This window comes from Idiotropiscis lumnitzeri, chromosome 11, assembly GCF_059441095.1.
Source record: "Idiotropiscis lumnitzeri isolate Australia: NSW breed Sydney's pygmy pipehorse chromosome 11, RoL_Ilum_1.0, whole genome shotgun sequence".
In the NCBI taxonomy this organism is placed as follows: domain Eukaryota; kingdom Metazoa; phylum Chordata; class Actinopteri; order Syngnathiformes; family Syngnathidae; genus Idiotropiscis; species Idiotropiscis lumnitzeri.
In genome coordinates, this window is record NC_142401.1 from 14144266 (window position 1) to 14169107 (window position 24842).

At 39.4% G+C, this 24842-nt stretch overlaps 1 protein-coding gene across 2 annotated transcripts in view; it reads left to right on the forward strand.

Annotated features, from left to right (window-relative positions):
- Window positions 1–8295: 8295 nt before the first annotated feature.
- The window catches only part of LOC148327613 (zinc finger E-box-binding homeobox protein zag-1), a 37992-nt gene continuing 21445 nt past the window's right edge, over window positions 8296–24842 (forward strand). For both annotated transcript variants that reach the window (XM_088309561.1, XM_088309560.1), the window contains exon 1: window positions 8296–8353. In XM_088309561.1, coding sequence (XP_088165687.1) covers window positions 8296–8353 — 58 coding nt within the window. The remainder of the gene's footprint in view (window positions 8354–24842) is intronic.

A 24842-nucleotide genomic window follows, 5' to 3' on the forward strand; every position in this document is an offset into this window, starting at 1 on the left:
TGCAGCATGTGTGGGCAACTCTTTATGGGTATTTTGGTTGGGCCATATTGTGAAAAAAAAAATGTTGTTCATATACACAAATGTTGAGTGCTTGCCCAAAATGAAACCATCACAGACTAATTTTAATTTACAGACTCAACTACCCCCACACTGGGTTTCCCCCTCCATGAAATGAGTGACTAGACTGGGTGAAAATCCAGAGCGGCTTACAAGTGACCTCACTTTTTGAAATATTATCATGCAGAAACACCCTTCTCCAGCCATGGTAGAAGTCTCAATGACATCCCGTGGTGCAGAACCCCATTCGAGCCAGGATCATCTCAGAAAACCCCTTTATGGAAGAAATCTTGAGAAGGGATCACCGAAGGAGTGATCCCACTTACAGGATGGCCAGGCTAAATTGGGTGTGAGTGGGCGTTATATGATATTATGCCGTACAATATTAGTTTTAACAGCATGAGGGTCCATTTAATGAAATGAAATCCTAGAGCTGGCTTGCATGAGTTTAAAAATCAAGAAATAGGGTGTGTAAAGTACAGTAACGTGTAATTTTTGATCCTCGGGATGTCACAGATATGTTCTTAAAATCTGGGAACTGCAAAAATTGTGACAGAAAATACAATATGCAAGCTTACCGCCTGGCCATTGAAGCCAGTCCCAATGTCATTCAGTCTCCACTAGAGGGAAGTATAACACGAGCCTACTCTATTTCTGTATTTCTAAGCCAGTTCTGCATACTCACCGTCAAGTTATTAATTCCTTTACAATTGTGCTCCCAATGTGTTCAAAGCTAAACTGGAAGTCACATGACTGAAACAACTAAATATGGCGGTGACATAACGGCCGAAATGGATCTTATGTGGTCACAACTGGCTGCTGAGTGCTTCAAGTAGAGAGCGATTGTTTTTATAAATCGAGCTTGTACAATATTATATTGACATCTCTGCTATAAAAAGCTCGACTGGGCAGTCGTGAGTGGAAACGGGAGTAATGTTCGCAGAGACTCCCAGGGCCTCGCAAGGCCTGTCCAAGTGAAGTCATGTTTTCAGTATTTGAGACCACATCATCATATCCTATGATTAGTGCGAGAGCTATTTGAGTACTCAGTGTTTTCACGTTTCTTTGACGTAATGACAAATTACACACGTCTTCTGCATTAAAACAACAACAATACTGTCGTCCCCTAGACAAAGAGTTTAATTCTGGTTGTTAGAGGTCAATCGATATTGTACGCTGAGGAAGAGCATCATTCATTTTGAATGAGAAATGTTAGCTGAGGCCCTCATAAAAACATAAATTGGTTCCGTGAGCCTGTCTGTAACTCCAAATGTTCAAAAACCGAGGTAATGTTTCCTATTGAAATGAATGGAAATGCAATTAATTCATGACAGCAACAAAGTTATTCTTTTTTTTAATTATTTTTTTTTACCAGTGTGTGATTAAAAATAAATAAAAATAATAATATAATATAATAAAATACAATATCTAAATAAATGAAAACACATTACTATAATCAAATAAAACACTTAAAAAAATACAACTTTTAAATGGAAAGCGCTTTGTGTTGCTGTTGTGAAATGTGCTATATAAATAAAGTTGTATTGTATCAGATTGTATTGCTCAGAAAGGTGGGGGGACTACAGCTCTTCCATTGTAAAAGTCTTATATTTATGGATTTTTTTCTAAATTACCGGTATCCCTGTTTATTTTCTTATTTGTTGTTTGATTTTGGGAAACTTGTCTTTTTCTGTAGAAAAAATAACCAAGTGGGATCTCACATTATTTAATAGATGAACTTGCTACAAATTTATTTTGATCATTTTCATAACTGGTATACCTCGCCTACAGCCCGAAGACATACGGGATAAGCTCCAGCACACCCGCGACCCTCGTGATCCTCGTGAGTATGAGCGTCTTGGATAACAAATGGATGCACTTTCATAACTGTCCTTCTCTTAGGAGCCATTCTGACTGTTTAGTTCTTTATTTGGCAAAAGTTCAACAAGTCAACATCGGAGCTACTTCCGCATTCGTTCATAAAACCGAGCTTCTTCTGGTGTTTGTGATTGGGTGAACGCATTGTACGAAGGTGGAACTTCCGCCTCAAGACAACATGCACTGACGGCTATTTTGACGTGACTACACTAACATTGACCTTTTGTTGCATGCGGCGTTACATTCTAGACTACTCCCTTATTAAGTGAAATCTGTTACATAGAAATGCTCTATTTTAACACTCGCTGGGCATGTTTTTATTGCATTTTCGGCACTGATTTTCTGAGGTCTTATAACACACTTTGAAAATAATACAAAAAACATTTAAAAATGTAAGACCAATGCAAAACAAATATAACGGTGTACCAATCCCACAAATGCCTTTATTCACAAACTAAAAAATCTAACTCATAATCTCATAATATACATTAGTAATCATGCCCAAAAGATGTGCATTTGAATTTGGACAGCCACTTTCTGTTGGCATTTAACACAGGATTTAAAAGGACTGTGTTCATTAAAAAACTAAGACGGGCCAAAAATACTTTTTCAATTTTCTTCTTTCATATTGACAAAGTGACAAAGTGCTGTCATCTGGTGGATGAGAGTGGAAGTACACCCAAAATAAAGTACAAAAGCATTATGACAGTTTATTGATTTATATCACGCTATTGTTTTTTTTGTTTGTTTGTTTGTTTTGCTTTTATGATTGTACATGTTCGTATTGATTTGTCACAATATAGTGCTAGTTTTCCTAAACATGTGTTTGTAAAAGAATGGTGGTGTTTTTTTTTTTTTTGTTGACCTCAAATGGATTAATGGCATTTCAATCTATTTCAAAAGGGGACATTAATCTGATGGGTTCAGAAGACTACAAGTGTTTTTAAAAAAAGCAAAACAATCCTCTGAGTTTTTATGTGCTATTCTTATACAGGATTCTAACGTTAGTCATTTTTTTTTTAAGTGCAGAAGCATGCATTATTATTGGCATTGTGGCGTTGTGGCATGGCACGCTTGCCTCCTTGCAGCCACCAAGGCCTGGCAGGCCTCGCCAAGGTTGACTCATTTGCTCCGAGGCAAATGGGGGGAACGGGGGGGGGGGGGTGGGGGGTTCACGTTTGAGATGTGCAACAATTGCAAATCAGTGAACTTGGGAGGAAAGACTGATTGGCCACATTAAGAAAAATTATACACACAGCCCTTTTGATATATGGCAATTTGAAGTTTTCCCTAGCGCACCCAAACAGTGATGGGAAAAGACAACAGTTTACTCTGGGCCCAAATGAGATAATGAGCGCGTTTGTGTCAGTTTCGTGTTACTTGCCGCCGCATAAATAGCCAAGGCGGCGTTAATGGAAAGTTGTCGACGCTCGATTTCTTCTGAGTTACAAATGGAAATGGCCCGAAATAAGAAGGGAGGTTTTTCAAATGCAAAGAAGTGGGCAGCATAATGACTTTTCTCTTTTCTTGTGCTGCCATTCAGAGGGAGGCTTTTCTTTCCCTTTGTCACTTAGCTTTGGCATATAATTAACTCCTGCTTAATATGCTGTTTAAAGGCTCTCCTCCCCGGGTTGGAAAGCTTTGAACCCATAGACCACAGGACGGGACAAAACCCCAGTGGGACTGCTTCCTTCCATGCTCCTCCTGGTGCATGCATGCATGTGTGTGTGCGTGTGTGTGTGTGTGTGTTGGGGGGGGGGGGGTGCGTGCGTGAGAGAGAGAGCGAGCATCGAAAGACTTCAACATTTTTGCATTGTTGTCTTAACACAGCACAACATTGAAACCAGAGTTGGGATTTAACCAATAACGTGTGTGCCCAAGTGGAATATATAGCCTTCCTTTTGTGTTCGTAAAACTTTGCAGATCATATTCCACAGTCTGGTTCAGGGCCGAATTCAGGATCGTAAAGTGAATTCATTGATTTGTTGCAAAATAGATTATCCATGTTTGAAGGCAATGTGAGTAATTCTTCAAAAAAGTCTTTGAGTTGCTTAATGCCTCTCCCTATTGAAGTTTACTTTTAAATGAAACATAAAACAAAGAGAACTACTGTTGTATATTTAAAACAACCGAACAACGTTGCCCAAACAATGGCCAATGCCAATGCTAACTAACACATAATGAAAAATACCATTGACATGCTCACGGTTAGCACTGATAGTTGCTGTATTAGAACTCTTTAAGCAAACACTATTTGAACACAAACAGTGAAGCAACACAGAGCGAGATACTACAACAATATCACAGATAAGTATATTCTTCTTGCATCTGCATGAGTGTATTGTACTGACACACACCGTCCCCTTCCTGGTGTCCAAGGCAGGCACACAAGAAGCGAGTTACAGCATTAAGTGCAGGTGCACACATTGTTGTTATTAATACATTATCGTTTTATAAAGTACAATCCTATCGAATGGTATTTGGCTTCTTAAAAAAACATTTACTCCAATGTTTTTTTAAGGGAATTTTTGGGGGAGTGGTGGTTACAATGGGGAAAAGATATGAATCAAAAAATAAATAGTCAATATTGAATTTTAATTCAAGGTCTGACTTGGAAAAAAAATTCACAGGCGGAGAAATAAGTGAAGTTTTTCCTGACTGCTTCTCCTAAATATTCTGAGAGAAGCAGGGGACCGGACTGACCACCGGTCAATCAAAATTAGCATTCTCACTCACATTCAGACGTGGAGAATTTAGAGTCCTCAATGCAGCTAACCTGCATGTTTTGGAAGGTGGGTGCGACAACTCCACACAATATCCTATCTGAGATTCAAACCCAGATCTCCCGACTATGCAGCAGACCAGCTAATAACCACGAGTGTAACATGCGACCATTTTGATAATTAATTCATGTATAACAGCCTCCAGAACAAAATGAACAAAAATGGTGTGATGGCTTTTTTTGAGAAAAACAACATTCTACAATATTGTCCTTCGTATAAACATACTGTGATAACATAGGTAAAACTTACAATTAAACAGTTTTTGCAACATATTTTTTTTTCAATTCAATTGGCAATTTGTTGCATTGGCATTTTGCATTGTTTGTAAGCCTTTAGCTAAAAAAATCTTTATTATGGCAAAGTTTGTGGCTGTTTTAAATACACAACATGATTCCCTTATAGTTTTGTGTTTCTTCAGTTTTTAAAATACTTTTAACACCAAATAGGTTAATTCACATCAACTTGGGCCAAGACCATGCCTGAACATGGATCCCTATACCACCAGAGCATTTTAGTGATGCTGGGAAGCTATTCAGGAAACCTTGAGTACACCCAAAAAAAGGGTCTCAATACACCGAGGGTTTGGATGAATCAAACAGGTGTCTGCAAGCACAAAAAAACGGCATTGCAAATTCAGCAAGTCAATCAATAAGTGTCATTAGCACTATTTTGGTGAAAATCACACCCAGGGGGGGCACGTATGACAGACTCCCAGGACCTCTGAAGCACCTCTGCACCTTTGTGACCCTCATCTGTAGCAAAGTTTATTGCCTCCCCTCCCTACACCCCCGAGTCTTTCCACCTCCCTCCCGTGAGTCCGTTCCATCAACAAAAGGCCCACGGTGACCCTTCTGTCCCTCTTTCTTTAAGCAAAGCCCTCTTTTTGCCCCCCTGTCACCCGCCTTGCCACCAGGATGCTTTCTCTTCCACAGGCTGTTAGGAAACAAACGGCTTCAATTAACAGATGGACTACTGGTTTGTTGTTTTGTATTCATTCAGGTAAAAACAACAACAACAACAACAAACACATTTATATGTAATAATTTTAAAGGCAGGAATACTATGGGGTTATTTTTCGAAATCTGGTCACAATAATAGTCACACCTGCCACCAGCATTCGTTTCACGAAAAATCTCATAAACTGGGAGAAATGCATGTAGACTTGACACAGATTTGATCGGCTAGATAGGATCTACAGGTATTTTTCATCATATGCAAGACCCAGTAAACACAATCTTATTTATTTCAGGTACATTCTGTGCTGCCTTCGTTAATAATCACAGGTTTCTCCATATACAGTCGGATTTTTTTCCAAATTGTTCCCAAAATTTGGAACGAATTTGTTTTTTTGTTTTTTTTTGGGGGGGGGGGCACGTGTCAGGTTCCCCCAACCTACATTATCTGTTCATTGAATGTTTGTCAGTGTATTTGCGTTTTAGGGTTAAATTGTTTTTATTTTTCCCAATGCATTTCAATGGTCATCAATTATTCGCAAATTTGGGTTATTTGCTGGTACAGTAAATAAACAAGTTTATTAAATTGATTGGATAGTTTGGTGATATATATTTTTTTCAACTCGCTGGTCAGTGATCTGCTCCAAAATCCTGATCGATCAAAGCCTATACTTGAGCTTTCGAGCTCAGTTATTATGTAATTCAGAAGTCAGCATTACTATTTGTCAATTAATCTGTGCAGGTCTATCTCCTGTTATGTGTGAACACATTATGCACTTCGAGACGAAGTCACCACAACACATAACACCACCCCTCCCCTTGCAGAGAGAATATACATATGTGGGGCGTGGGGGTCTCGCCTCGAAAGCCCAGGTGGTGGTTCTTATTTAGACAAAGATTTTCTCCTTTTTTTGTAATTTATTTATTTCGGATGTTTTTTTTTTTCAGTTGCAAAACAGATTACGGTCCAGGTTGCAACACAATGGACGCTCAATACACCACTTCCTACAGCCATCCGCGCGTCAATGGGGCGCGCGACGGTGGTCCTCTCCGGGGTTCTTACGCGAGCTACTCGTGCAGGTGTCGCAAAGCCATAAAACCCACCAACGGGAGGCGATGGGAGGCGGGGCAATGTGTGAGCGTGTGTAGAGTGGTGGTGATCGGGGAATACCTGCCATTAACCTGCAATACGCGGGTGACGATCTCCTTTTACTTGGTGCAAAGTGTTACACTTTTGACTTAAGACTCTGTTTGTCTACACAGTGTTTTATGTCCTGCTTATGTTTTATGTTATCTATGCTTTATTTGCTACGTGTGTGCGTGTGTGTTTGTATGTGGGTGCGTGAAACAGTGAAAATAAGAAGAAAGTAAGAAAACATGGGCGTCAGCGCCGAGAAGCGTTGTAATAAATTCTAATTTGAACAAATACGTGGAGAGGATCACGTCGGGGCTACGTGATCACACGCGCGCGCGAGAGGTGGAGGTGTGCCAACTCCACATGGAGCAAATATTCACGAGAGAGAGAGGGAATCTATTAAGTATTAATTAAGTATTAGGGTCAGAGCGAAAAGATCAGGAAGGGTAGTTTTTGGATGCATTTCAACTGTAATTTTAAAGAATAAAGACGTATTTTTTAAAAATATAAATTTCTCTTAAGTTTTTTTTTTCTTAAATAGTACGGTTTTTTTCAATAGATATTCTTACTTTTTGACCCAAAACTTGTAACATTAATATTAATGTTATTATTGAAGAAAAAAGCTTTACTCTCAATTTTTTTTAGTAAACAATCTCATTTATTCAAAGAACAAATTGAAAACATTTAATCTAAAAAAATGCATTTAAAAAAATAAAATATAGATATTTTGCACAAAAAGTTATGAGAGAACAATCATTTTTAATAGAAAAAAATCTGCATCGGATGAGACTTTACCTTCTTTTATTTGTAAAGTCAATTAACAGGGCGTGTGATTTAATCAGCAGGGGACTTTTGACCCGGCATAATTACTGTTCCGTCTGTGCCATGAACATTATTTTAATTAATACCACACTTTATTCTTGACTTATTTTTACTTTATCCTCATAACATTCTCCCTTCGCCAAAAAATGACTTTAATTTCATAAAATGGAAGAGAGTTTTTTTTTTTCAATATACAGCATTTCATATTGTGGAATATTGCTGCGTGGTTTTGTGAAAAGTAAGTTTCGAATGAGTCATTTTGAAATAGACTACCAAGTGGAACCTCAATTTACGAGTGAAATGCGTATTTTAAAACATCCGTGCCAAACCAACCTGTGCTGGTGACGTCACAGCCGGCTCCCACCGTTACCCCACCCGCGTGGAGTCCCATCACGAACTGTGGGTGTCCCGCTGGGCGTGAATGCGATGCCCCCCCCCCCTTCTCCCTCTCCCTCTCTCTCTCTCTCTCTCTCTCTCACTCTCTCTCTCTCTCTCTCTCTCTCTCTCTCTCTCTCTCTCTCTCTCTCTCTCTCTCTCTCTGTCTCTCTATTCTTTCCTCTTGTATCCCGAGGCTGCCACGCCGGACGGAGAGCACCGCACTCGCGCCGCCGCTTTCCACGGGACTCCCCCCGCCCCGAGTCCGCCCTCCCTCACTCGGACCGCGACCATGACGGAGGAAAGTCGGGGCAAGAGGAGGAAACAAGCCAACCCGAGGAGAAGTCGAGGTAAGCGGCTGGACTGGGGGAAAGTTGATGGGTGGAGATGGATGTGGGGATGGAGGAGAGCCCTCACGCGTGGAAATGGCAACTTAGTCAACAGAACGTCTTCAAACTTTCTCTCATGGGTCTCCGCACCTTTAATGTTTAAAACGTTTGAAATTTTCACCGTGCCAATTATGCTCAGCATTGGCACAGACCAGTTGACTGAGCTAATAGCTAATATAAATGTTTGGCTAATAAATGACGTCAGGTGTCACCATGGGCTCAGTTATATCTGTTTTACAAAATGCTCCCCAGGCAAATATGTACTTCAAATCAATTACAAAGGACTATTTGGTTCAAATTGTTCACTTTTGAAGTAATTTTATTACTTTTAGTTGTTTTGACGGGTTTGTACATAATCATGCACACACAGTAGTAGGACGCTGACATAGGCTTCAACACTCAACACTTGCATGTAACCTTTGCTTAAAAAAAAAAAAAAAGCATCTAAACATCTTTAGCATGATATAAAGCATAACTAAAACTGGGGCCGAAAAACTTCACACACACATGCACAAGATTTATATTATAGGAGTCATGTGGAATCGGTTTTCACATCATACTTTTGATGGTTAAATCCATTATGGAGGTCACGCGCAATGAAAAAAAAGAATATGAATAGCGTTGCAAATTGCATTTAAAAATAAGTGCTAAATAAGGGGGGTCCCATCTTATAATGTGGCTGCTGTTAATATGTTTCCATATTTGCGCCGTCAACCAGCTGATAGACTTAGTTCCGGTGTTTGTGATCATAAATGAACATAGTGTACGGCCCTGGATGACTTTATTCAACAACAGAAATGGCCCCCCAGGCTTTGTAACTTCTGCTCTATTTTTCCACTGCTTCTTCTATGACTTCTCTTAATGCCCCAAGAGAAACTAAAATCATTACGCGTTTCAATGTGAATTTATGTTAAAGGATTTGAGTAGACACGCTTTAGTTCTGACTAAATGTGAATTAAAGGAATTAAGTGCCTGCTTGTTTGTCCCAGATGCAACACGTAACTGCCGGCTATTTACTTCTACGCTGTAGTTTATTTAAGCGTCCCCTCATTTCATTGAGTGCCGCCTGAGTGTGAGTATTGACACACACACACTCACACACACACTTAGACAGCCATCTTTGACCCTCACATAACAGTTTGTCGACCGATTGCACTAAATTTCGCAGATCAACATCATCACGGACACGTTGAAGCTGTCATCGGACCTAAAAAAACTGGATACACTTCGCACGAAACTGACATGAAACAACTCTGGGATGTTACACTTAATAGACGTCTTCAAAGTATCATCAGGTCCCGTTTTTTATGTATTCCCCGCGGTCAGTAATTGCATTTGCTGTCAATTGTAGGCAACGTTGCCGTGACGCCAGCGCGCAAATGCGTGTAGCGTTTGGAATGCGCTTGGCTGCAAAGCAAGCGTTAAGGATCCTTGATAAAACCAAACGAATCTGGCAGCTCGCGACTCTCGGGACGACGATGTGCGGGAGCCTTTCCAAACCAGAAGAGAAGAGAAAAATTGATCTGAAGCGAGGTTTTTACTTTTTCCGAGGCGCCTATCGATTGTGTGTCTGTGTCCGCCCTCCAGTAAAACTGTCAGTGCTGAGCAATATCAAGCAACCTGAGGAAATAAGCACTCTTTTTGCGTGTTGGCGCCGACAGCGCGGTCTGAAATGATGACTTTTCAACTATTTTGTATCCAAACCATCACAAATTTTGTACATGAGTCACGATAATATCCATTTGTTATAGAGATAACACCGCCAGATGTCAATTTAACCATCAAACATGACATTGACATGGCTTTTGGGAATCTGTCTTTGACATTCAACATCTTAATAAATGTTAATATCCAAGACAAACTCTTGGTTTGCAACGGTGGAAACGTAACTTAGCAGTAGTTTGTGCAGTAGTTATACAGTAGTTTATCACTAACCTATGCTAGCGCACTAATTAAGTCATATGTATCGTAAATATCTCTCTGAAAAACGCTTGCAGGCTGTAAATTTGAAACAATGAAGTCAAAAATGGTAAGTGACAACTTGTAGCACGTATTCTTTTTAATAGTTAAGAATCTTAAAATATTGTGTCAGGGCAGTCATCAAATGGGGACCTGCTGTAGTTGATCTCCATGTTGCCTTTGGTTTATGACGGGTTTCCCGTTATACTACGGCAGCATAACCTGGATTTTTACATAAGTCAGAAAGGACGTCTATGCTACTACATTTATCCTAATTAAATATCCTCAGTGTCGGGCGGAATCTTGCGTGCACGCACGGCATCATTTGAAATGAATAGTGACAATAAGAATTGCAGAAAAAGAGATTAGGAATTTAAAAAAATAATAATAATGTTTTAGTAAGAACTAAAAGTTTGATTTATGTATGCTAAACCCCCTTAAGCATACAGGGAATTCCCACTTTATGGCTGTCTCGAAATATTGACATCATGAACGGCGCGTAGTTAGCTCATTTGCGCCGCAGCATAAGAATAGTATGGCAGAAAAAGGCACGATTATTTACCGCAAAATTGCTGTTTTTCAGTTAATTGTTTTTTTACTTTTGACCTCCGCATGTTTTTCACACAAATATTTACAATAATTATGCCTTGACTAATGTGTTAGCATAGGTTAGCGGCAGACTGCGGCGCGTTCCGGCAGGTGATGTAGCCACTGTATTCTGTCGTAAACCACAGACCCCATATCTTTCAGTTGAACAAGTTAATAAATTACCAAAAGAAAAATAAGGAAATTAAAACAGTATCTTTAGGACCCTTTTAATCGGAAGACGGCTGACAAGAAGGAATAGCATCATCTCTGTAGTCACAAAGGCAACTTCATATGACCGACTTCTGTGTTAGTGGACTCTCGGTATTAGCGCTTCATGCTAATGTCATAGTTTAGAGACTCATAGGATGCTCATCTGATTTTTTTTTTGTTGTTTATAATGTCACTACGTCATGGCCTCTAATTAATTGCGCTTTCCTTCTGTTTAATCACAACACTGACATTTTTTATGCAAATGTGAAATTGCAATTTCGAATAATATTCCACAGTTCAGTTTGTCAATAAAATGAGAGCCAAGATTTATATTCACATGCACGCTTGCTAAATGGTTTTAAGCACACATTTAAAATGGTAAATGTGAACATTCGCTCGCTGGTCAAAAACGAAGTTGGCCTGACAATGTAAAGTCATGCTTAAAAAATGATCTAGCCAATGCAAGATTGAACTATAAATACTTAAAATTGTAGAACATGGAGGACGGGAACATGACGTGCAATTTTGAAGTCATTTAAAGTGAAAAACAAGCCACCATGACAAATGACAAAATTCATGCATATCCTTAACCTAACAGAGTAGTTGCTTAAAGCATATTTTAAAGATTTTAGAAACCAACACAACAAAGTCAACAAAATAAAAAAAAGAGTCCAGTTGCCATAATTCAACATTTGCGGATTACCATGGTCTGGATGACTGAGAAAGAAATAAAAAATGGTTGGGTGCATGCACATTGATTGATAATTATTGATATTAAAGATAACTTGGGCAATTGTGCTGTTTGGCTGGCAATATGTAGGAAGTGGGTGTCTGGAAGTTTGGTACTGATCCAAATTCTAATTGTTCGGCCTTGACGGACGGTCTCTACTCGGTGTTCTCTGCTCTAGTTGACGGTTGCTGTCATAAGACTTTATTTTCTCTTTAAATAAAACAACGCTGTTCTAATATGATAATGTTTCCTCAAAATAAATCAGACCTTGCTGTCATAAGATTTTTTTCCATACATCTGACAAATAAGACATTTGAACTGAACTGAAAAAAATATTTCAGTTCAAAAGTATCACCACTTTCAAAAGATTGGGACTTAGCTTTGAAAAAAAGTTCAACGCTAGTCAGTCAAATTCAGCAATATTTTCCCAAGATTGCAGTGTCCTCCTGAAAAATGACATTGTCATTCTCATGTGATTAACTTTTTGTAAATACTATTCTCATATGACTCTGTAACATACAGTACCACTGTTTTATATATATGTATATATATATATATATATATATATATATATATATATATATATATATATATATATATATATATATAAATCTGGCTCTCACAAAATTTGTTTTTTTTCTTAAAAATATGACTCTGAAACTTAAAAATGCAACTATCATGAGATTACAATTTAGGTCTATTAGTTATTCTTGATATTATGTTATTTTCCTAAAAAAACAGTTTTTCATAAAATATATATATATATATATATGTATATATATAGACTATTCTCATGATGCCAAAAGTTTGACTATTTCTCTTCATGAAATATGACTTACCATTAATTCTCATGAGATAAAATTTTTTTCAAGGTTCCTCTTAACATTTGGATTTTTCGAAAAATACAAAATTCTCACGAGGTTAATTTTTTTGTCAAAAAGATATCAGTATTCTGTTATGATTACAACTTTTGCCTTGGGAAAAAAAAAACACAATATGACTATTCTCATGAGACTTTGTTTTAATGACAAAATGCATTTGCGGGGTTGGGAAGTTTTTGTGCTGAGGCTTGTTCAGCCTTTCCGCATGGTTTTCACTCTACTCTCCTGTTGCTGCTTACTGTTGCTTCAAAATTTTCAATGTGAGTTAAAAGGCAGCACACCTCACGTACGGCCTGCCTGCTCCGCGTTTACTCACTCTCGGACGCCAAATAGTGCGCGCATCTCATCGAAGCCTTTGAAGCAGATGAAGGCTTGCGTTACACATTTAGCTCCTTTATGTTGCCCGTCGAAAGAGCCTCGCCGTGTTGTCGAGCTGATTTGTCTTTCTTTTTATTTTTTTTTGAAGGAGGGCTTTCTCTCTCCTCTCCTCGCCTCGCTCCCTCTTTTTCTTCTTTTTTCAAGTGCCAATTTATTTAAACTCCTTTCCCCTTTTCTTCTTTCTCCTTCATTGATTTCCAAACCCCAGTCTTTGTGTGCAGCTGGGGCCCAGCTGTGTGTCTTGCGACGGTGTACATGTGTGTGTGTTTGTGTGGCTTTTTCTGGCACATTGCTGCCACAGTGAGCATAGCGCACTGTACACACAAAGGACCCTAGCCGCAAAAAAAGGAAAAAAAAACAGGGAAAAGTTTGGAACAAGAGAGAAGGACATGCATGTACTGTAACAGCGCAGTGGGCCGGGTCGTTTGCATCAGAGTTTTGGGATGAGCGAGACGGCAGTGAAGAGCACTGGCACCACGGTTTATTAGCGGGAGACGTTTTTTGGAGAGGCGTCAGAAGCGGCGGGGTGGGGGGTTACCGAGGGGGGAACGAAGGATGAGGATGATGACAGAGGTGGGGAGCTGATGTGGTTGACAGAGTTGGAGACGGCCAAAGTATTTACTGGGCGTGAGAAGATGGCACAAAAGAGCTCATTTCCCACCAAGCAGTACACTCCCAACAGGTTTTTGCGTTTTCATTGGCAAAGTGCTTTTTGGTCACAGGCTTCACTCAGCTTCACAATTGCTTGGTTTTCACCTCGGGATGGACGAGGAGTACCCATTGCAGGTATCGGTATCGGGCCAATACCAGCAATGTTTAATGTATCGGGTACTCGTGTAGGCTGCCGATATCAGCCACCGATATTTAAGGCAAAACAAATATGATATTGAGTCAGTCCTCCATGGCTGTAGTTGCCGCTATACTTTGGCCGTTTGACAACTTGGCGAATCATCATCTGCGTCAGACAGAAAGGTACTGTAATTTTTGGAATACAAAACGCACCCGATCCCGAAAACGCTAAATTTAGCCCTAAAAAACTAATTTTTGCATACATTAGCCGCGGGTCTCCTTGTCATTAAATGGTGTATTATTTATATTATTAACACCGGTAGAAGATTTTTTTTTTCTCCACAAACAATGCCAAACGCAACTATCAATTAGACGACGTACCGGAACCTTTCTCAAACTGAAGAATTAGCTTAAGCCAAGCTAGCACTGCAGAAATGCCTGTATGTATTGCATTTCTACCTAAATAAAGCAATTTAAGATGCTTATTTTGGCTCTCACTTGATTCTTCACACAGCCGCACTTTGTACTTGCTTCCGTGTTTTTAGCCCCCATGAGTCTCAGTCGCTTACCTTCTCTTTCTCTCTCTCAGCCAGCCATCTCTTCCTTCAACATGTGCAATGCAACAGCACAGGGCTAATGAATATTCATTATGAGGGCGGACTCTGACACTTTTATTGGTCCACTGCATCTCGTGACGTTTCATTGGTAAAAATCCATAAACTCAATCACAATAAAAGTTGCAGGATTCAAAGTTTGTGAAAAAAGTACTCTCTTCAGTATTTGTTCAGATTTCTTTGTCATTGTGTTAAATGAAGTTTTAAATATCAAAAGTACTCAAGGTATCGGTACTTGGTATCATGAGTACTCAAAGAGTTAATACTCGAACTGCTATCGGTCTGACAAAAAATGCCATTAAACACCCTAATTTTCATCCAAGGACAGCTTTCTGGGTTAACTAGTATACATGTTGTCTTGTACAGGGGGTTCTTGAGTTGTGACAATCCCAACCCTATGAGGTTTCAACATTATGAATGGCGCAAAGCAGAACTAGCATAACACGACAGCCCATATGCGTGCGATTACCAACACAAGTTATTAATGTGAGCGAGTTTGTAGCCGATTGCCATTAGTTAGAATGTATTGTAAAACCTCTACAAATGGTCAAGGTTAGACATAGTCATCGATGCACTTTCAATGACTTTACTGCACTAACTGTAACAAAATAAACATGTAAACTGCCACCCAGGTAGTCAACATGCTGATGGTTAGCCAATTAACAGCTAGCCGCTAAACTACGCTCACAACAGCCAACTCTACACTCTTATTCACTGACTCCCACGTCACTCACCAGGTCAGGCACCATCTTTTAAAGCCGCATACACTCAAAGGCACAGATACAACAATGTAAAAGGTGAGGATGGTGTCTCCATTGGGAATAAAATAATACCTCACATGCCATTTGTTATTTTATCATGTGATGGTATTTGTTGTTTTTCCAATGCAAAATCAATTATCCGATTACTCCATTAGTCAATGGGATAATTAGTAGACTACTAATTTCTAAAAATATTTGATAGCTGTATCCCTACTCGTGATTGTAGCAGCCAGCGAACAGGAATAGCCTTGGGAAGTAGTCCAAAGACAAAGCAATATTCTCTGGTTCAAACACTATTTTTACACTACAGTTTTTTTCTGCCCATGTGGTCACATGAGGATCATTTGATGACATGGACAGAAGACCACTACAAGCGAGTCCTTGATTTATGATGTCTCTGACAGAAACCGTTTTGATCATATGAACGGTGCTCAATGAACTAGTTTACACAGTAGCGTTACAACACCTGGTCATGCGGCACACAAAGGCACCAACGTATTTGTTGTTTCCATTTGATTGTTTCCTGTTCGTGGTCTTAATGTATTTTTCATACTAACATTTACTGTTCGTGAGAATATGAATGGATTCACACCAGTGTTGTTTTCGTCAATGATGACAATGCCGAAAATATTTCGAAAACGAGACGATGACGAGCTAAACGTGGCTATTTGATGACGAAAACATGACGTGACGTACATGAATTTTCGGGCAATGAGCATTGACTCCACTGTTACCGCTTTATCTGTTTGCATAATCCTTAGTAGTCGATCAAGAAGTATTTGCTCTTGGGTGGAATTTTCACTGAAAGTGAGTGGATCTGGAATGTATGCCCCGTTATAAATCGAGTTCACTGTACCTGCTTTTTTTAGACATGGGCTCAACACATAGCCAAAACTAGCTTTGAATCAAGTTGTCATGGTAACGAACGTAATTCGTCCGAAGCAGTATGAAGGTGGGGTGCGCTGTGTCTCATTTGCATGAAACAGAACCGCCTCCTCAAAACTGGCAGAACAAAAAGCGTCATTTAAACTACGGGTCATGATAAAAAGAGGACTTGTCTGTTATTTGTTTCACTTTTTATGCAAATTTTTGCCAATGTCATGACACAGTATTGTATCATGTCATGTTTGTCTTTTTTGTACATAATTGGTGAGTTAGCCGTTGCTAACAGGTTTTCAGCTAACAAAGCCATCTGCATCCTGTCTGCGCAAACCTGGATTTACGATTTGCTTGTTGGCGGCTAAACAAAGCGCATGTTATTCTTTTTGCAAACAGCCACATGCCAAGTAAAAAAAAAAAAAAAAAGAAAAGATAAAACACTGGAAGTCCGCCATTATGCGTCACGTTCTTCTTCTTTGTCAAATACATTGGCAGGTTCCACTGTGTCACGCTGCACTACCGTCACGCTAGTAACGCAGCTGAAGCCGCCGCTAGCATGTCCCGTATAACAAGTCAAGCCAGATCTGGTTTGAGCGTTTAAAATCATATTGCTGCGAGCCCAACTGAACGCTAATCTTCATGCTTCCTCATTTGTCGTTTCGCGCCGTCTCAAGTGTCGCGCCATTCTGCCCTGCCATAGCGTTTGATCCCAGCGCTGCGCCGCACCGACGGGGAATCCCTTGATTGAGTCCCTCTGCTATTTTTCACATGTTTATTCAATTATGTCTCATCAGTCCCATGTCTTCCTGTGCATTCCTGCCGCATGGCTGCCACACTGTCCGTCCGGTCCAAGGAGAAGTTATTTGGAAAGATTTACGGTGCCAGTGCAGGATTAGTGCATGTGAAAGCAGTTTTCCCCATAATTGCCCTCTCATGACATTTTTGGAAGTTATAGTCGTACATTACATCCAAATATCAGTGTGGAATTTTGAATCCAAGATAACGGTCACTGAAATTCATCTCGATGTCTAAACAAAAAGCACGCAATGGTGAACACGAGGCTAAGATGGGTCACGAGTAGTGCGTAGGCGAAACCGTAACCATGTTGCGCATTTCTCTTTTCACATCAAAGCCGTCTTGAGAGGACAAACACATCAGTTTTAATTTTCATCATTGGCCTTTTCTAGAATTATTAGCACTTTCTTTGTCATTGCGCTGGCATGCTCCCCTTAAGTTCTATTTTGAGAGCCCCCCTCCTGTCCTCACCCCCTCTGTTTTCGTGCAGACATCCTGGAGATTGCGTGTTTGATATGCTGCACATGTTCTACAGAAGAAAGAGCTCCAAAGCCTCCACTTAGGTCGATTGTGCACACAATTTATAGATATGTGCCGTTTTATCACGCCTCAAATTAAATTTTGAAAACGTCGCTTCAGCCGGCATGTATTACCCAGATGGGCGGGAGTGAGGGTGGGGTGGTGGGGGCAACTCAGTTAGCTCTGGATGAGTAGGACACGGGAGAATAACTAATGGTAATATGTAACTATCACATAATGCTGTAGGTGCATGTGTTCATTTAGGAAATTGCACAGAAGGTAAACACTACGTTGAATTAGGACTGCTAGGACTGATACTAATACTCAATGCAAGTCTGAAAAATTTCAATTTTTACTACAAAGTATCACAATTTGGACTCGTAAAGAAATCCTAAAAAAATCCCAAAAATTGTTGCAATGCATTTTTTTAAAGAACCATTCTAAAATTAAATGCAACATGCTCTCGTAATTTTTTTTTTCTCCCAATCGACTTTTGTTTGTTTTGTCACCGCCTCTGTCCAAAATAAAAAATACAATAAATGACGACAAGTGACCTTTGTTCTGGATGTCTAAGATGCAACGAGTGTAAGAGAATGTGAGTTTTCTTTTTAATGTATCAAATCAAAATGTAGGAGGATATGTTCATTCGTTTGGAAACTCAGCAAAAACGTAAACAATACGTACAGTGTACATATCACCCACTCTCACTAAATAATGGCAAATAGTGCATGCCACTCTGAAAGTGTTCTAGTATGCCAACAAATTGTCATAATTCTAAAGCAGTGACGGGCGTTTATATTCACTCATTAAGAACTAAAACAACATTAACCCACAAAATGTTTCACTTTATAGTTTTGTAGGTTAGTAGCAGAATGCACACAATGTCTGCTGTAGTTTAAAAAAATAAATATAAGCATCATACAGCGCAACTAAAAATTGACATACATGGCATGCCCATCGGAAATGATACTATTTGTATTGTTTTTATTTTGTCATAATTTAAAAGCATTTCATAAACACTTATACAGTACAAGCATTTTCAGTCAATCTCAAATGTGTCAGTTTTGTAGTGGTTACAGCTCTTAGGTGGATACAACCTGACTAAATTTACAAACAGGTTCAACGGCAACATGCTCTGATTTCTATAAATACTGTAATATGTACAGTAGTGATAACCATGAAGTAAAATGTTGAAGTATTTTTACATTTTCCCAGCCGACAATAACGTTATCTTAGGCAGTCTGCTCTCTCAAGCGTTTCGATTTTGTGCAACAAGAAATGCACTCGAATAACACACATTTTTTTGGGTTTAGCTCATTGGGGTTTTCTTATGATTTTTAATGAATACTATAAAAATAACATACCCCAGAACCACATCTGCTTTGAAATTATGATAAAATATGACATTTACCGACATGTTTGATGACCCTCAAATGATCATTCATATAATGTCTCACAAAGAGGAAGGGGCTTTTTGCATCAATTACCTCCATGTATAAATCACAGCGCGCAGACTTGTTCACGGTGTCATTGTAAAAATATAAATAGTAGGGCAAGATGCATTGGTTGGCAACGACAGCGAGGACCCGTTCCGCCAATTTTACATTGTCATCCATTTTCTTTTTCATTTTTCTTTCTTTTCTTTTGTATATTAGATACCTACGTAGTTTTATGAATGTAGTGATAAAATCTAAGTGACAAATAAAAAGGTAGAGTAAAGTAAGGTCAAATAAATACTTGCCAATATGCCGGTATATTTTTCCATCTTCTGCTTTTGTACCAATAAAAAGACTGAAAAATAATATACACAGTACAAGTTTAGGAGTCACTTCGAAATATCCTCATTTTTGAATGACATTTTTGCTCCAGGGTGTACTCATATTTGTTGCCAGCGGTCAAGACATTAATGACTGTGTGTCGAGTTACTTTAAGGGGACAGTAAAGTTACACGGCACAATATGCACATTGACTACATTGTTGCCAAGTGTAATCTCTTCAGTGTTGTCAAAAGATACTGTATAATAAAATATAGTACACTACTTTTAAAAATGACTCTTGCAACCGGACTGCAGCATCAGTGGGACCTGCGATGACCCACTAACTGTCCAGTCCATAAAGCATCAAGTGTGCCTGCATAACACACTGGCGCATATTTCCAGTAACTTGGATTGACTCCCTAATGGGCGAAAAGTAAAAGCCTCCCTCTTTCTCTCCATCTCGCTCCCTGTACCTGTAATCACCTGGTACCACCTCTGCCTGACCTGCCATCCCACACACAAACTCACACTCACTCACACCACAAACACGCATACACCTGAAAGGGAGTGAACGCATTCCTGCCCGGATAGAAACATAAAGAATTTTCTTCCACCTGTAATAGATGACTATGGCAATCTATCTGAGTGTATTTCTTTTTGTTGGCAAACATATGAAAAGGTCTCATTATTTTCTTTATCAGCAGTGCAGGGATTTGCTATTCTAAAAGCTTTATGCATAACACCAGTATAATATGCATGTGAGGTGCAGCAATTATTTTTGTACACTTGGGGTTCCCATTGGCGACAGAGTGGACGACATGTTAGCAGGATGACCTCACAGTTCCGAGGTGCAGAGTTCAATTTCGGCTCGGGTCTTTCAATGTAGAGTTTGCATGTTCTCCCTGTTCCCGTGTGGGTTTCCTCCCACATTTCAAAAAACATGCATGGTCGGTTGATTGGACAATGGATTTCCACAAGGTGTGATTGTGAGCGCGGATGGTTGTTCTTCTGGCAACTAGTCCAGGGAGTACCTCGCCCAAAAATGGCTGGGATAGGCTCCAGCTCACCGGCGACCCTTGTAAAGATAAGCGGCTCCGATATTGGTTGGATGGATGGGTTCCCATCCTCACATTCTACAGTACTGTATCTGTGACTGTGACTGAATGCGTGCGACCTTACAAGGTGGGGCCTGGCCTGTTGAATGCATCAACTGGACAACTGGAATGTTGGAGTCAGCAAATGAGGGTGCAGACTTGGCCCGGCTGTTAACTGGCCAAAGCATTAGACATTTTGTGGATTGACTCGCCGTCAATTGTGGCAAATGGCTCGTCGTCTGTGATTATTTTGATACCTTTGCTATGTGTATCCTAGAACGCCTGTGAAGGGATAACAATTTGTTCTAACTAGTGGTGTTAGGCTATATTAAATTAGCTAACAATGTTTACTCTAGTAAAACGCGCAGATGTGTAACTTAAGCCAGTTGTATTGGCTTCTTCTATTAAGCGTGAAATGATCCAAAACTTCTGACATTTTTTTTTTTTTGTCTTTCATGCACTCTTTCCTCCTTGCTCATGATTATTGCTCTACGGTGGGGAAAAATAATCACTGCTAAATCGATGTAGCGAAAAATCCGCAATCTAAAATTTGATACGTATGGCATAAAAATCAGCGATTGATTGAAGCTGCAAAAGGTTAAGTGCATTATGACTGTATATTACAATTCATGTCAAGTCAAAGTGGAATTTGAAGTGAAGCAGTGTTCACCCTAGACTGGTCGCCAGACAATCATATGGGACATAGACAAACATATATGTCAGCCCCCCACAACCTCTCCCCCTGTCAATTACACTGGGGTTCACAATTTTTGGTGAGTTATGTCTGACAGCTGTTTTAACAATTTTCTGGGTGCGGAATCCAAAACTGAACTTCATTTTTTTCTGTCACATCAACTTTTTGAGTTATAGCATCACCTTTTTTTTTGTTTTAATATGAAATAATTGTGCATGTTTGCATGGAATAGTTACAAGATTAGAAAACAAAAAATAGAATTTACAATGGGGATGCCCGAGATAAGCCACCAGTAAGCGTCTTAATTCCTACTGTGTTAGCTTTCTGTGTATATTGATAGTACTGACCTATCGGGAACTGTACACACTTCTCACCACTCTCAATTGTGACTGAAAAACAAGTTGTCACAGAGGTGTAGATGAGTCCAATTCTAACAAGATGACAAGTCTTACTGCAGCTAATCAGTGCGATTTTGCTTATCCAGTAAGGTGTGGACAAAAAAACTTGACGTGCGATAGAAAAAAAAAATACGACAATTGTGGAATCGGAGTGACAATTTCAGTGTGAGCCCGCAAAAAAATGTAACTCAGCAGAATTTCTTTTCTAAATTGTTCCCCAGTGTTAAGTAGCGCTGAGTGATTATATGATTGAGAATATTAATTAAAAAAATAAAATTTAAAAGAAAGCTCGTCCGGGGTGCATCTTCAAAACATAGCCACAAATGCAACTTCTCCTGGTTGTTAGTATACAACCACCATAAAGTTCCCAAAATGTGCAACACAGTTTTTAAGTGCTAAGGAGGTTCATGATCATTTAGAAAAGAATGAACCGCACTGGGAAACGAAAAGCGTTGTTACAAATGGCTCACTGCTCCTTCCGGTGGCTTACAGGAAGTTGTGGCCATAATTGTTTTGCCATGAGAGCACTCACGAATAAAGTGGATACCATTTGCCCTGATTAGGGTTGCTATTAAATGAAGCCCATCCAGCTGACTTTTGGCAGAAGACGAGAGTAGTACCTGGGACTCGCTGCCAGTCTATCGCATGGCACATAAAGTCAGACACAACCCAACATGCATGTTTTTAAAGTGCTTTTTTTTTCCAACAGACTCACATGTTGGAAGGTTTGCTTTGGTAATTGTATAGCTGTAGCTTAGCTGGGGGAGGCATTTAATTTAAAAATGAAGCACCGATGCATGGAAATGAAAGGGCGAGGAGGCCCAATAACATTTCTGAGGTTTGTACAAAATCCATTTTTTCCATTTTGTGGCCGACTTTGGTACCTCGGCGGGGAAAGCGCATAGTTGTGATTATATTTGGCGTGTGTGTCCAACGTTGCTGGAGGGATGGCGAGTCGGGTGGCGGGGTAGGGGAGGGGGGTTAGGGGAGTCATTAGACCACCGGGCAGCATATCAGACGGAGGAAACGTCATCTTTAAATGATACACAGTAATGAGTAGTTGAGGTGCGAATGTGTCCACGTTTCATACAGAGACATGGACACTTTGGTGCCACTTTCATTTCTTTGTTTCCCCCCGTCCCGTGCACTTTTCTTCTTTTACGACATTTCTGCTTTTCATCTTTGCTCTTTTTTCCTCTCCTCGCCTTCTTTTGTCATCCATTTCAATTTGTCTAGATCCTTGCCATCTGTACCGACTCTGCTGGCTCCTATTGCTGTCATTATATATCCATTTTAATCAGATTTTTTTTCTCCTCATTATCAACACATTCACCCATGCGTTCATCCAACCAACCAGCCAGCTCAGGTCTCCTCGGTCCCTGTCCCGTCGCCATCACCCCGGCCCCCCTTTCCTCCCTCCATCGTCGCGCTGACATCGCACGCTGCCCCCACCCCCCATTCCCTTTCCCTACCGCCGCCCCCCCCTCCCCGAAAACCACTTCAAACAGCCAGCGCCATCAAAGTCTACAGGCAGCCAGCCAGCCAGCCAGCAAGGCAGCAAGTCGGCCAGCCTTCTGCTTCGACTTAAAATTACTGTCGTCCCAGTCGCGAGGCTGCTTTCCTCTTCTGATACACATCAAAGATACTCTTAAACTTTCCAAGTTTAAAACCCTTTTCCTCTTGTTGAGTCGTTCTTCGACGGAGTTTTTGTCCATTCTCGCGCTCCCTCCATCATTTTGTTCTTACAGGCCAGTAATGACAAGCACGCGCCGTCTTGTGAAGTTTTGCTGCCTGTGCATTTTTCTCTGTGACTTTAATTGGGTTCTATTTAAAGACAATAGAGCGGCCTGTGCAAGCACAACACACACACACACACACACACACACACACACAATTTCACTTGTGTTCACTCAAAAGTGGTCATCGTGACTAAATGTTTAACTCAATATGCAATATGATTTTCAAATCAGAGCTGCATGACCATAAAAACTTAAGGGTGTGTGTGCTCATACTTGCTATTCCTTCATACACAGACCATGAAAACATTTCCTGAAAGTAAGAGTAGAGGATATGGACTGTAAGACATTTAGAAAGATTTAGTTTATTCAGTAAATGACACCAAGAATAAAGCCATACAGTTACAAGAAAAAAATAACTACAACAGGGAAAGTATTTTAAAGTATAAAATTTTACAAGAATAAATCATTAACATCACTAGAAAAAAAGTAGCACCACTAATAGGACAAGATAAAAGTAGTAATAATTTTGTAAAAGAAAAGCCTTCATATTCAGAGCGGGCAAAAAGTTGTAATCGTTCAAGAATAAAGCCATTGAGGGATAATAGTCGTTCCGTGAATAGTTAAAATAGTCAGAGAATAAAGTACATTATGAGGAGTAGCACATAAAAAATATATGGGTGGGGGGATTTTACACAAATTCAGCCTCATTAGGAGTCTAAATAGTATGATTTTCAAAGAATAAAGTTAGAAAATTATGAAAGTCACAATTAAGAGAAAGTTGAAATATGCAATTTAAGTCGAAATATGAAAATGCCAGGTAGTTGAAATTTAGTTTATTTATTTCGTGAAGTTGGAATATTTCAATAAAAAAAAAAAGTTGTGTTGTTATTAAGTAAAACCCATGATGTTACAAAAATGGGCATTTTATGACAAATCCATAGAATTACAATAAAAATGAATAATTGGGGGATGGTAATTAAGTTAAATCTATTATTATTATTAGTAGTAGTAGTAATATTATTATTATTATTATTATTATTATTATTATTATTATTAAGTAGAAATGACGATAAAACATTTTATTATTCCACAAGAAATTTATTTTACTAAATTTGTTACAATATTACGAGAAAGAAGTTGTGCTTTTAAGAGATTAAGCCATAAAATTTGTTTTAAAAAAGAGAGAGAATAAAGCCAACAGTATCTTTATCTTGTTTTTTTTTCAACTTGAATTGAAATCTCAATATTATAAGAATGTGTGATTAAAAAGTGGTAATTTTATGCAAAAGCAACATATTCTGAGGAAAAGGTCCTGATGAGAATAAAGTCATAAATTCACAAACCTATTTTGGGGGGGAGGGAGGGACAATGAAAAAATGGAAAAAAGTATTTAGTCTGTCTTAAAATAAACAGTGATTTTACAAACACTTGAATCTCAGTGAAATCAATTATTTCCTGGTATTATTCCAACTTTATTTTCATAACATTACCGATGTTTGGTTTCGTAATGCCCCAATCCTGTCAATGTGGCGCTAACACCTTTTGTAGTGAGGCCACTGAGGTCACATGGGAAGTTGGAGCTGGCTGGATGCAGTGTCCAACATGAGCCAGAGGATGGCACCCAATCTGTATTTGAAGCCAGCCAGAAGAGTTGCCCTCTCCCTC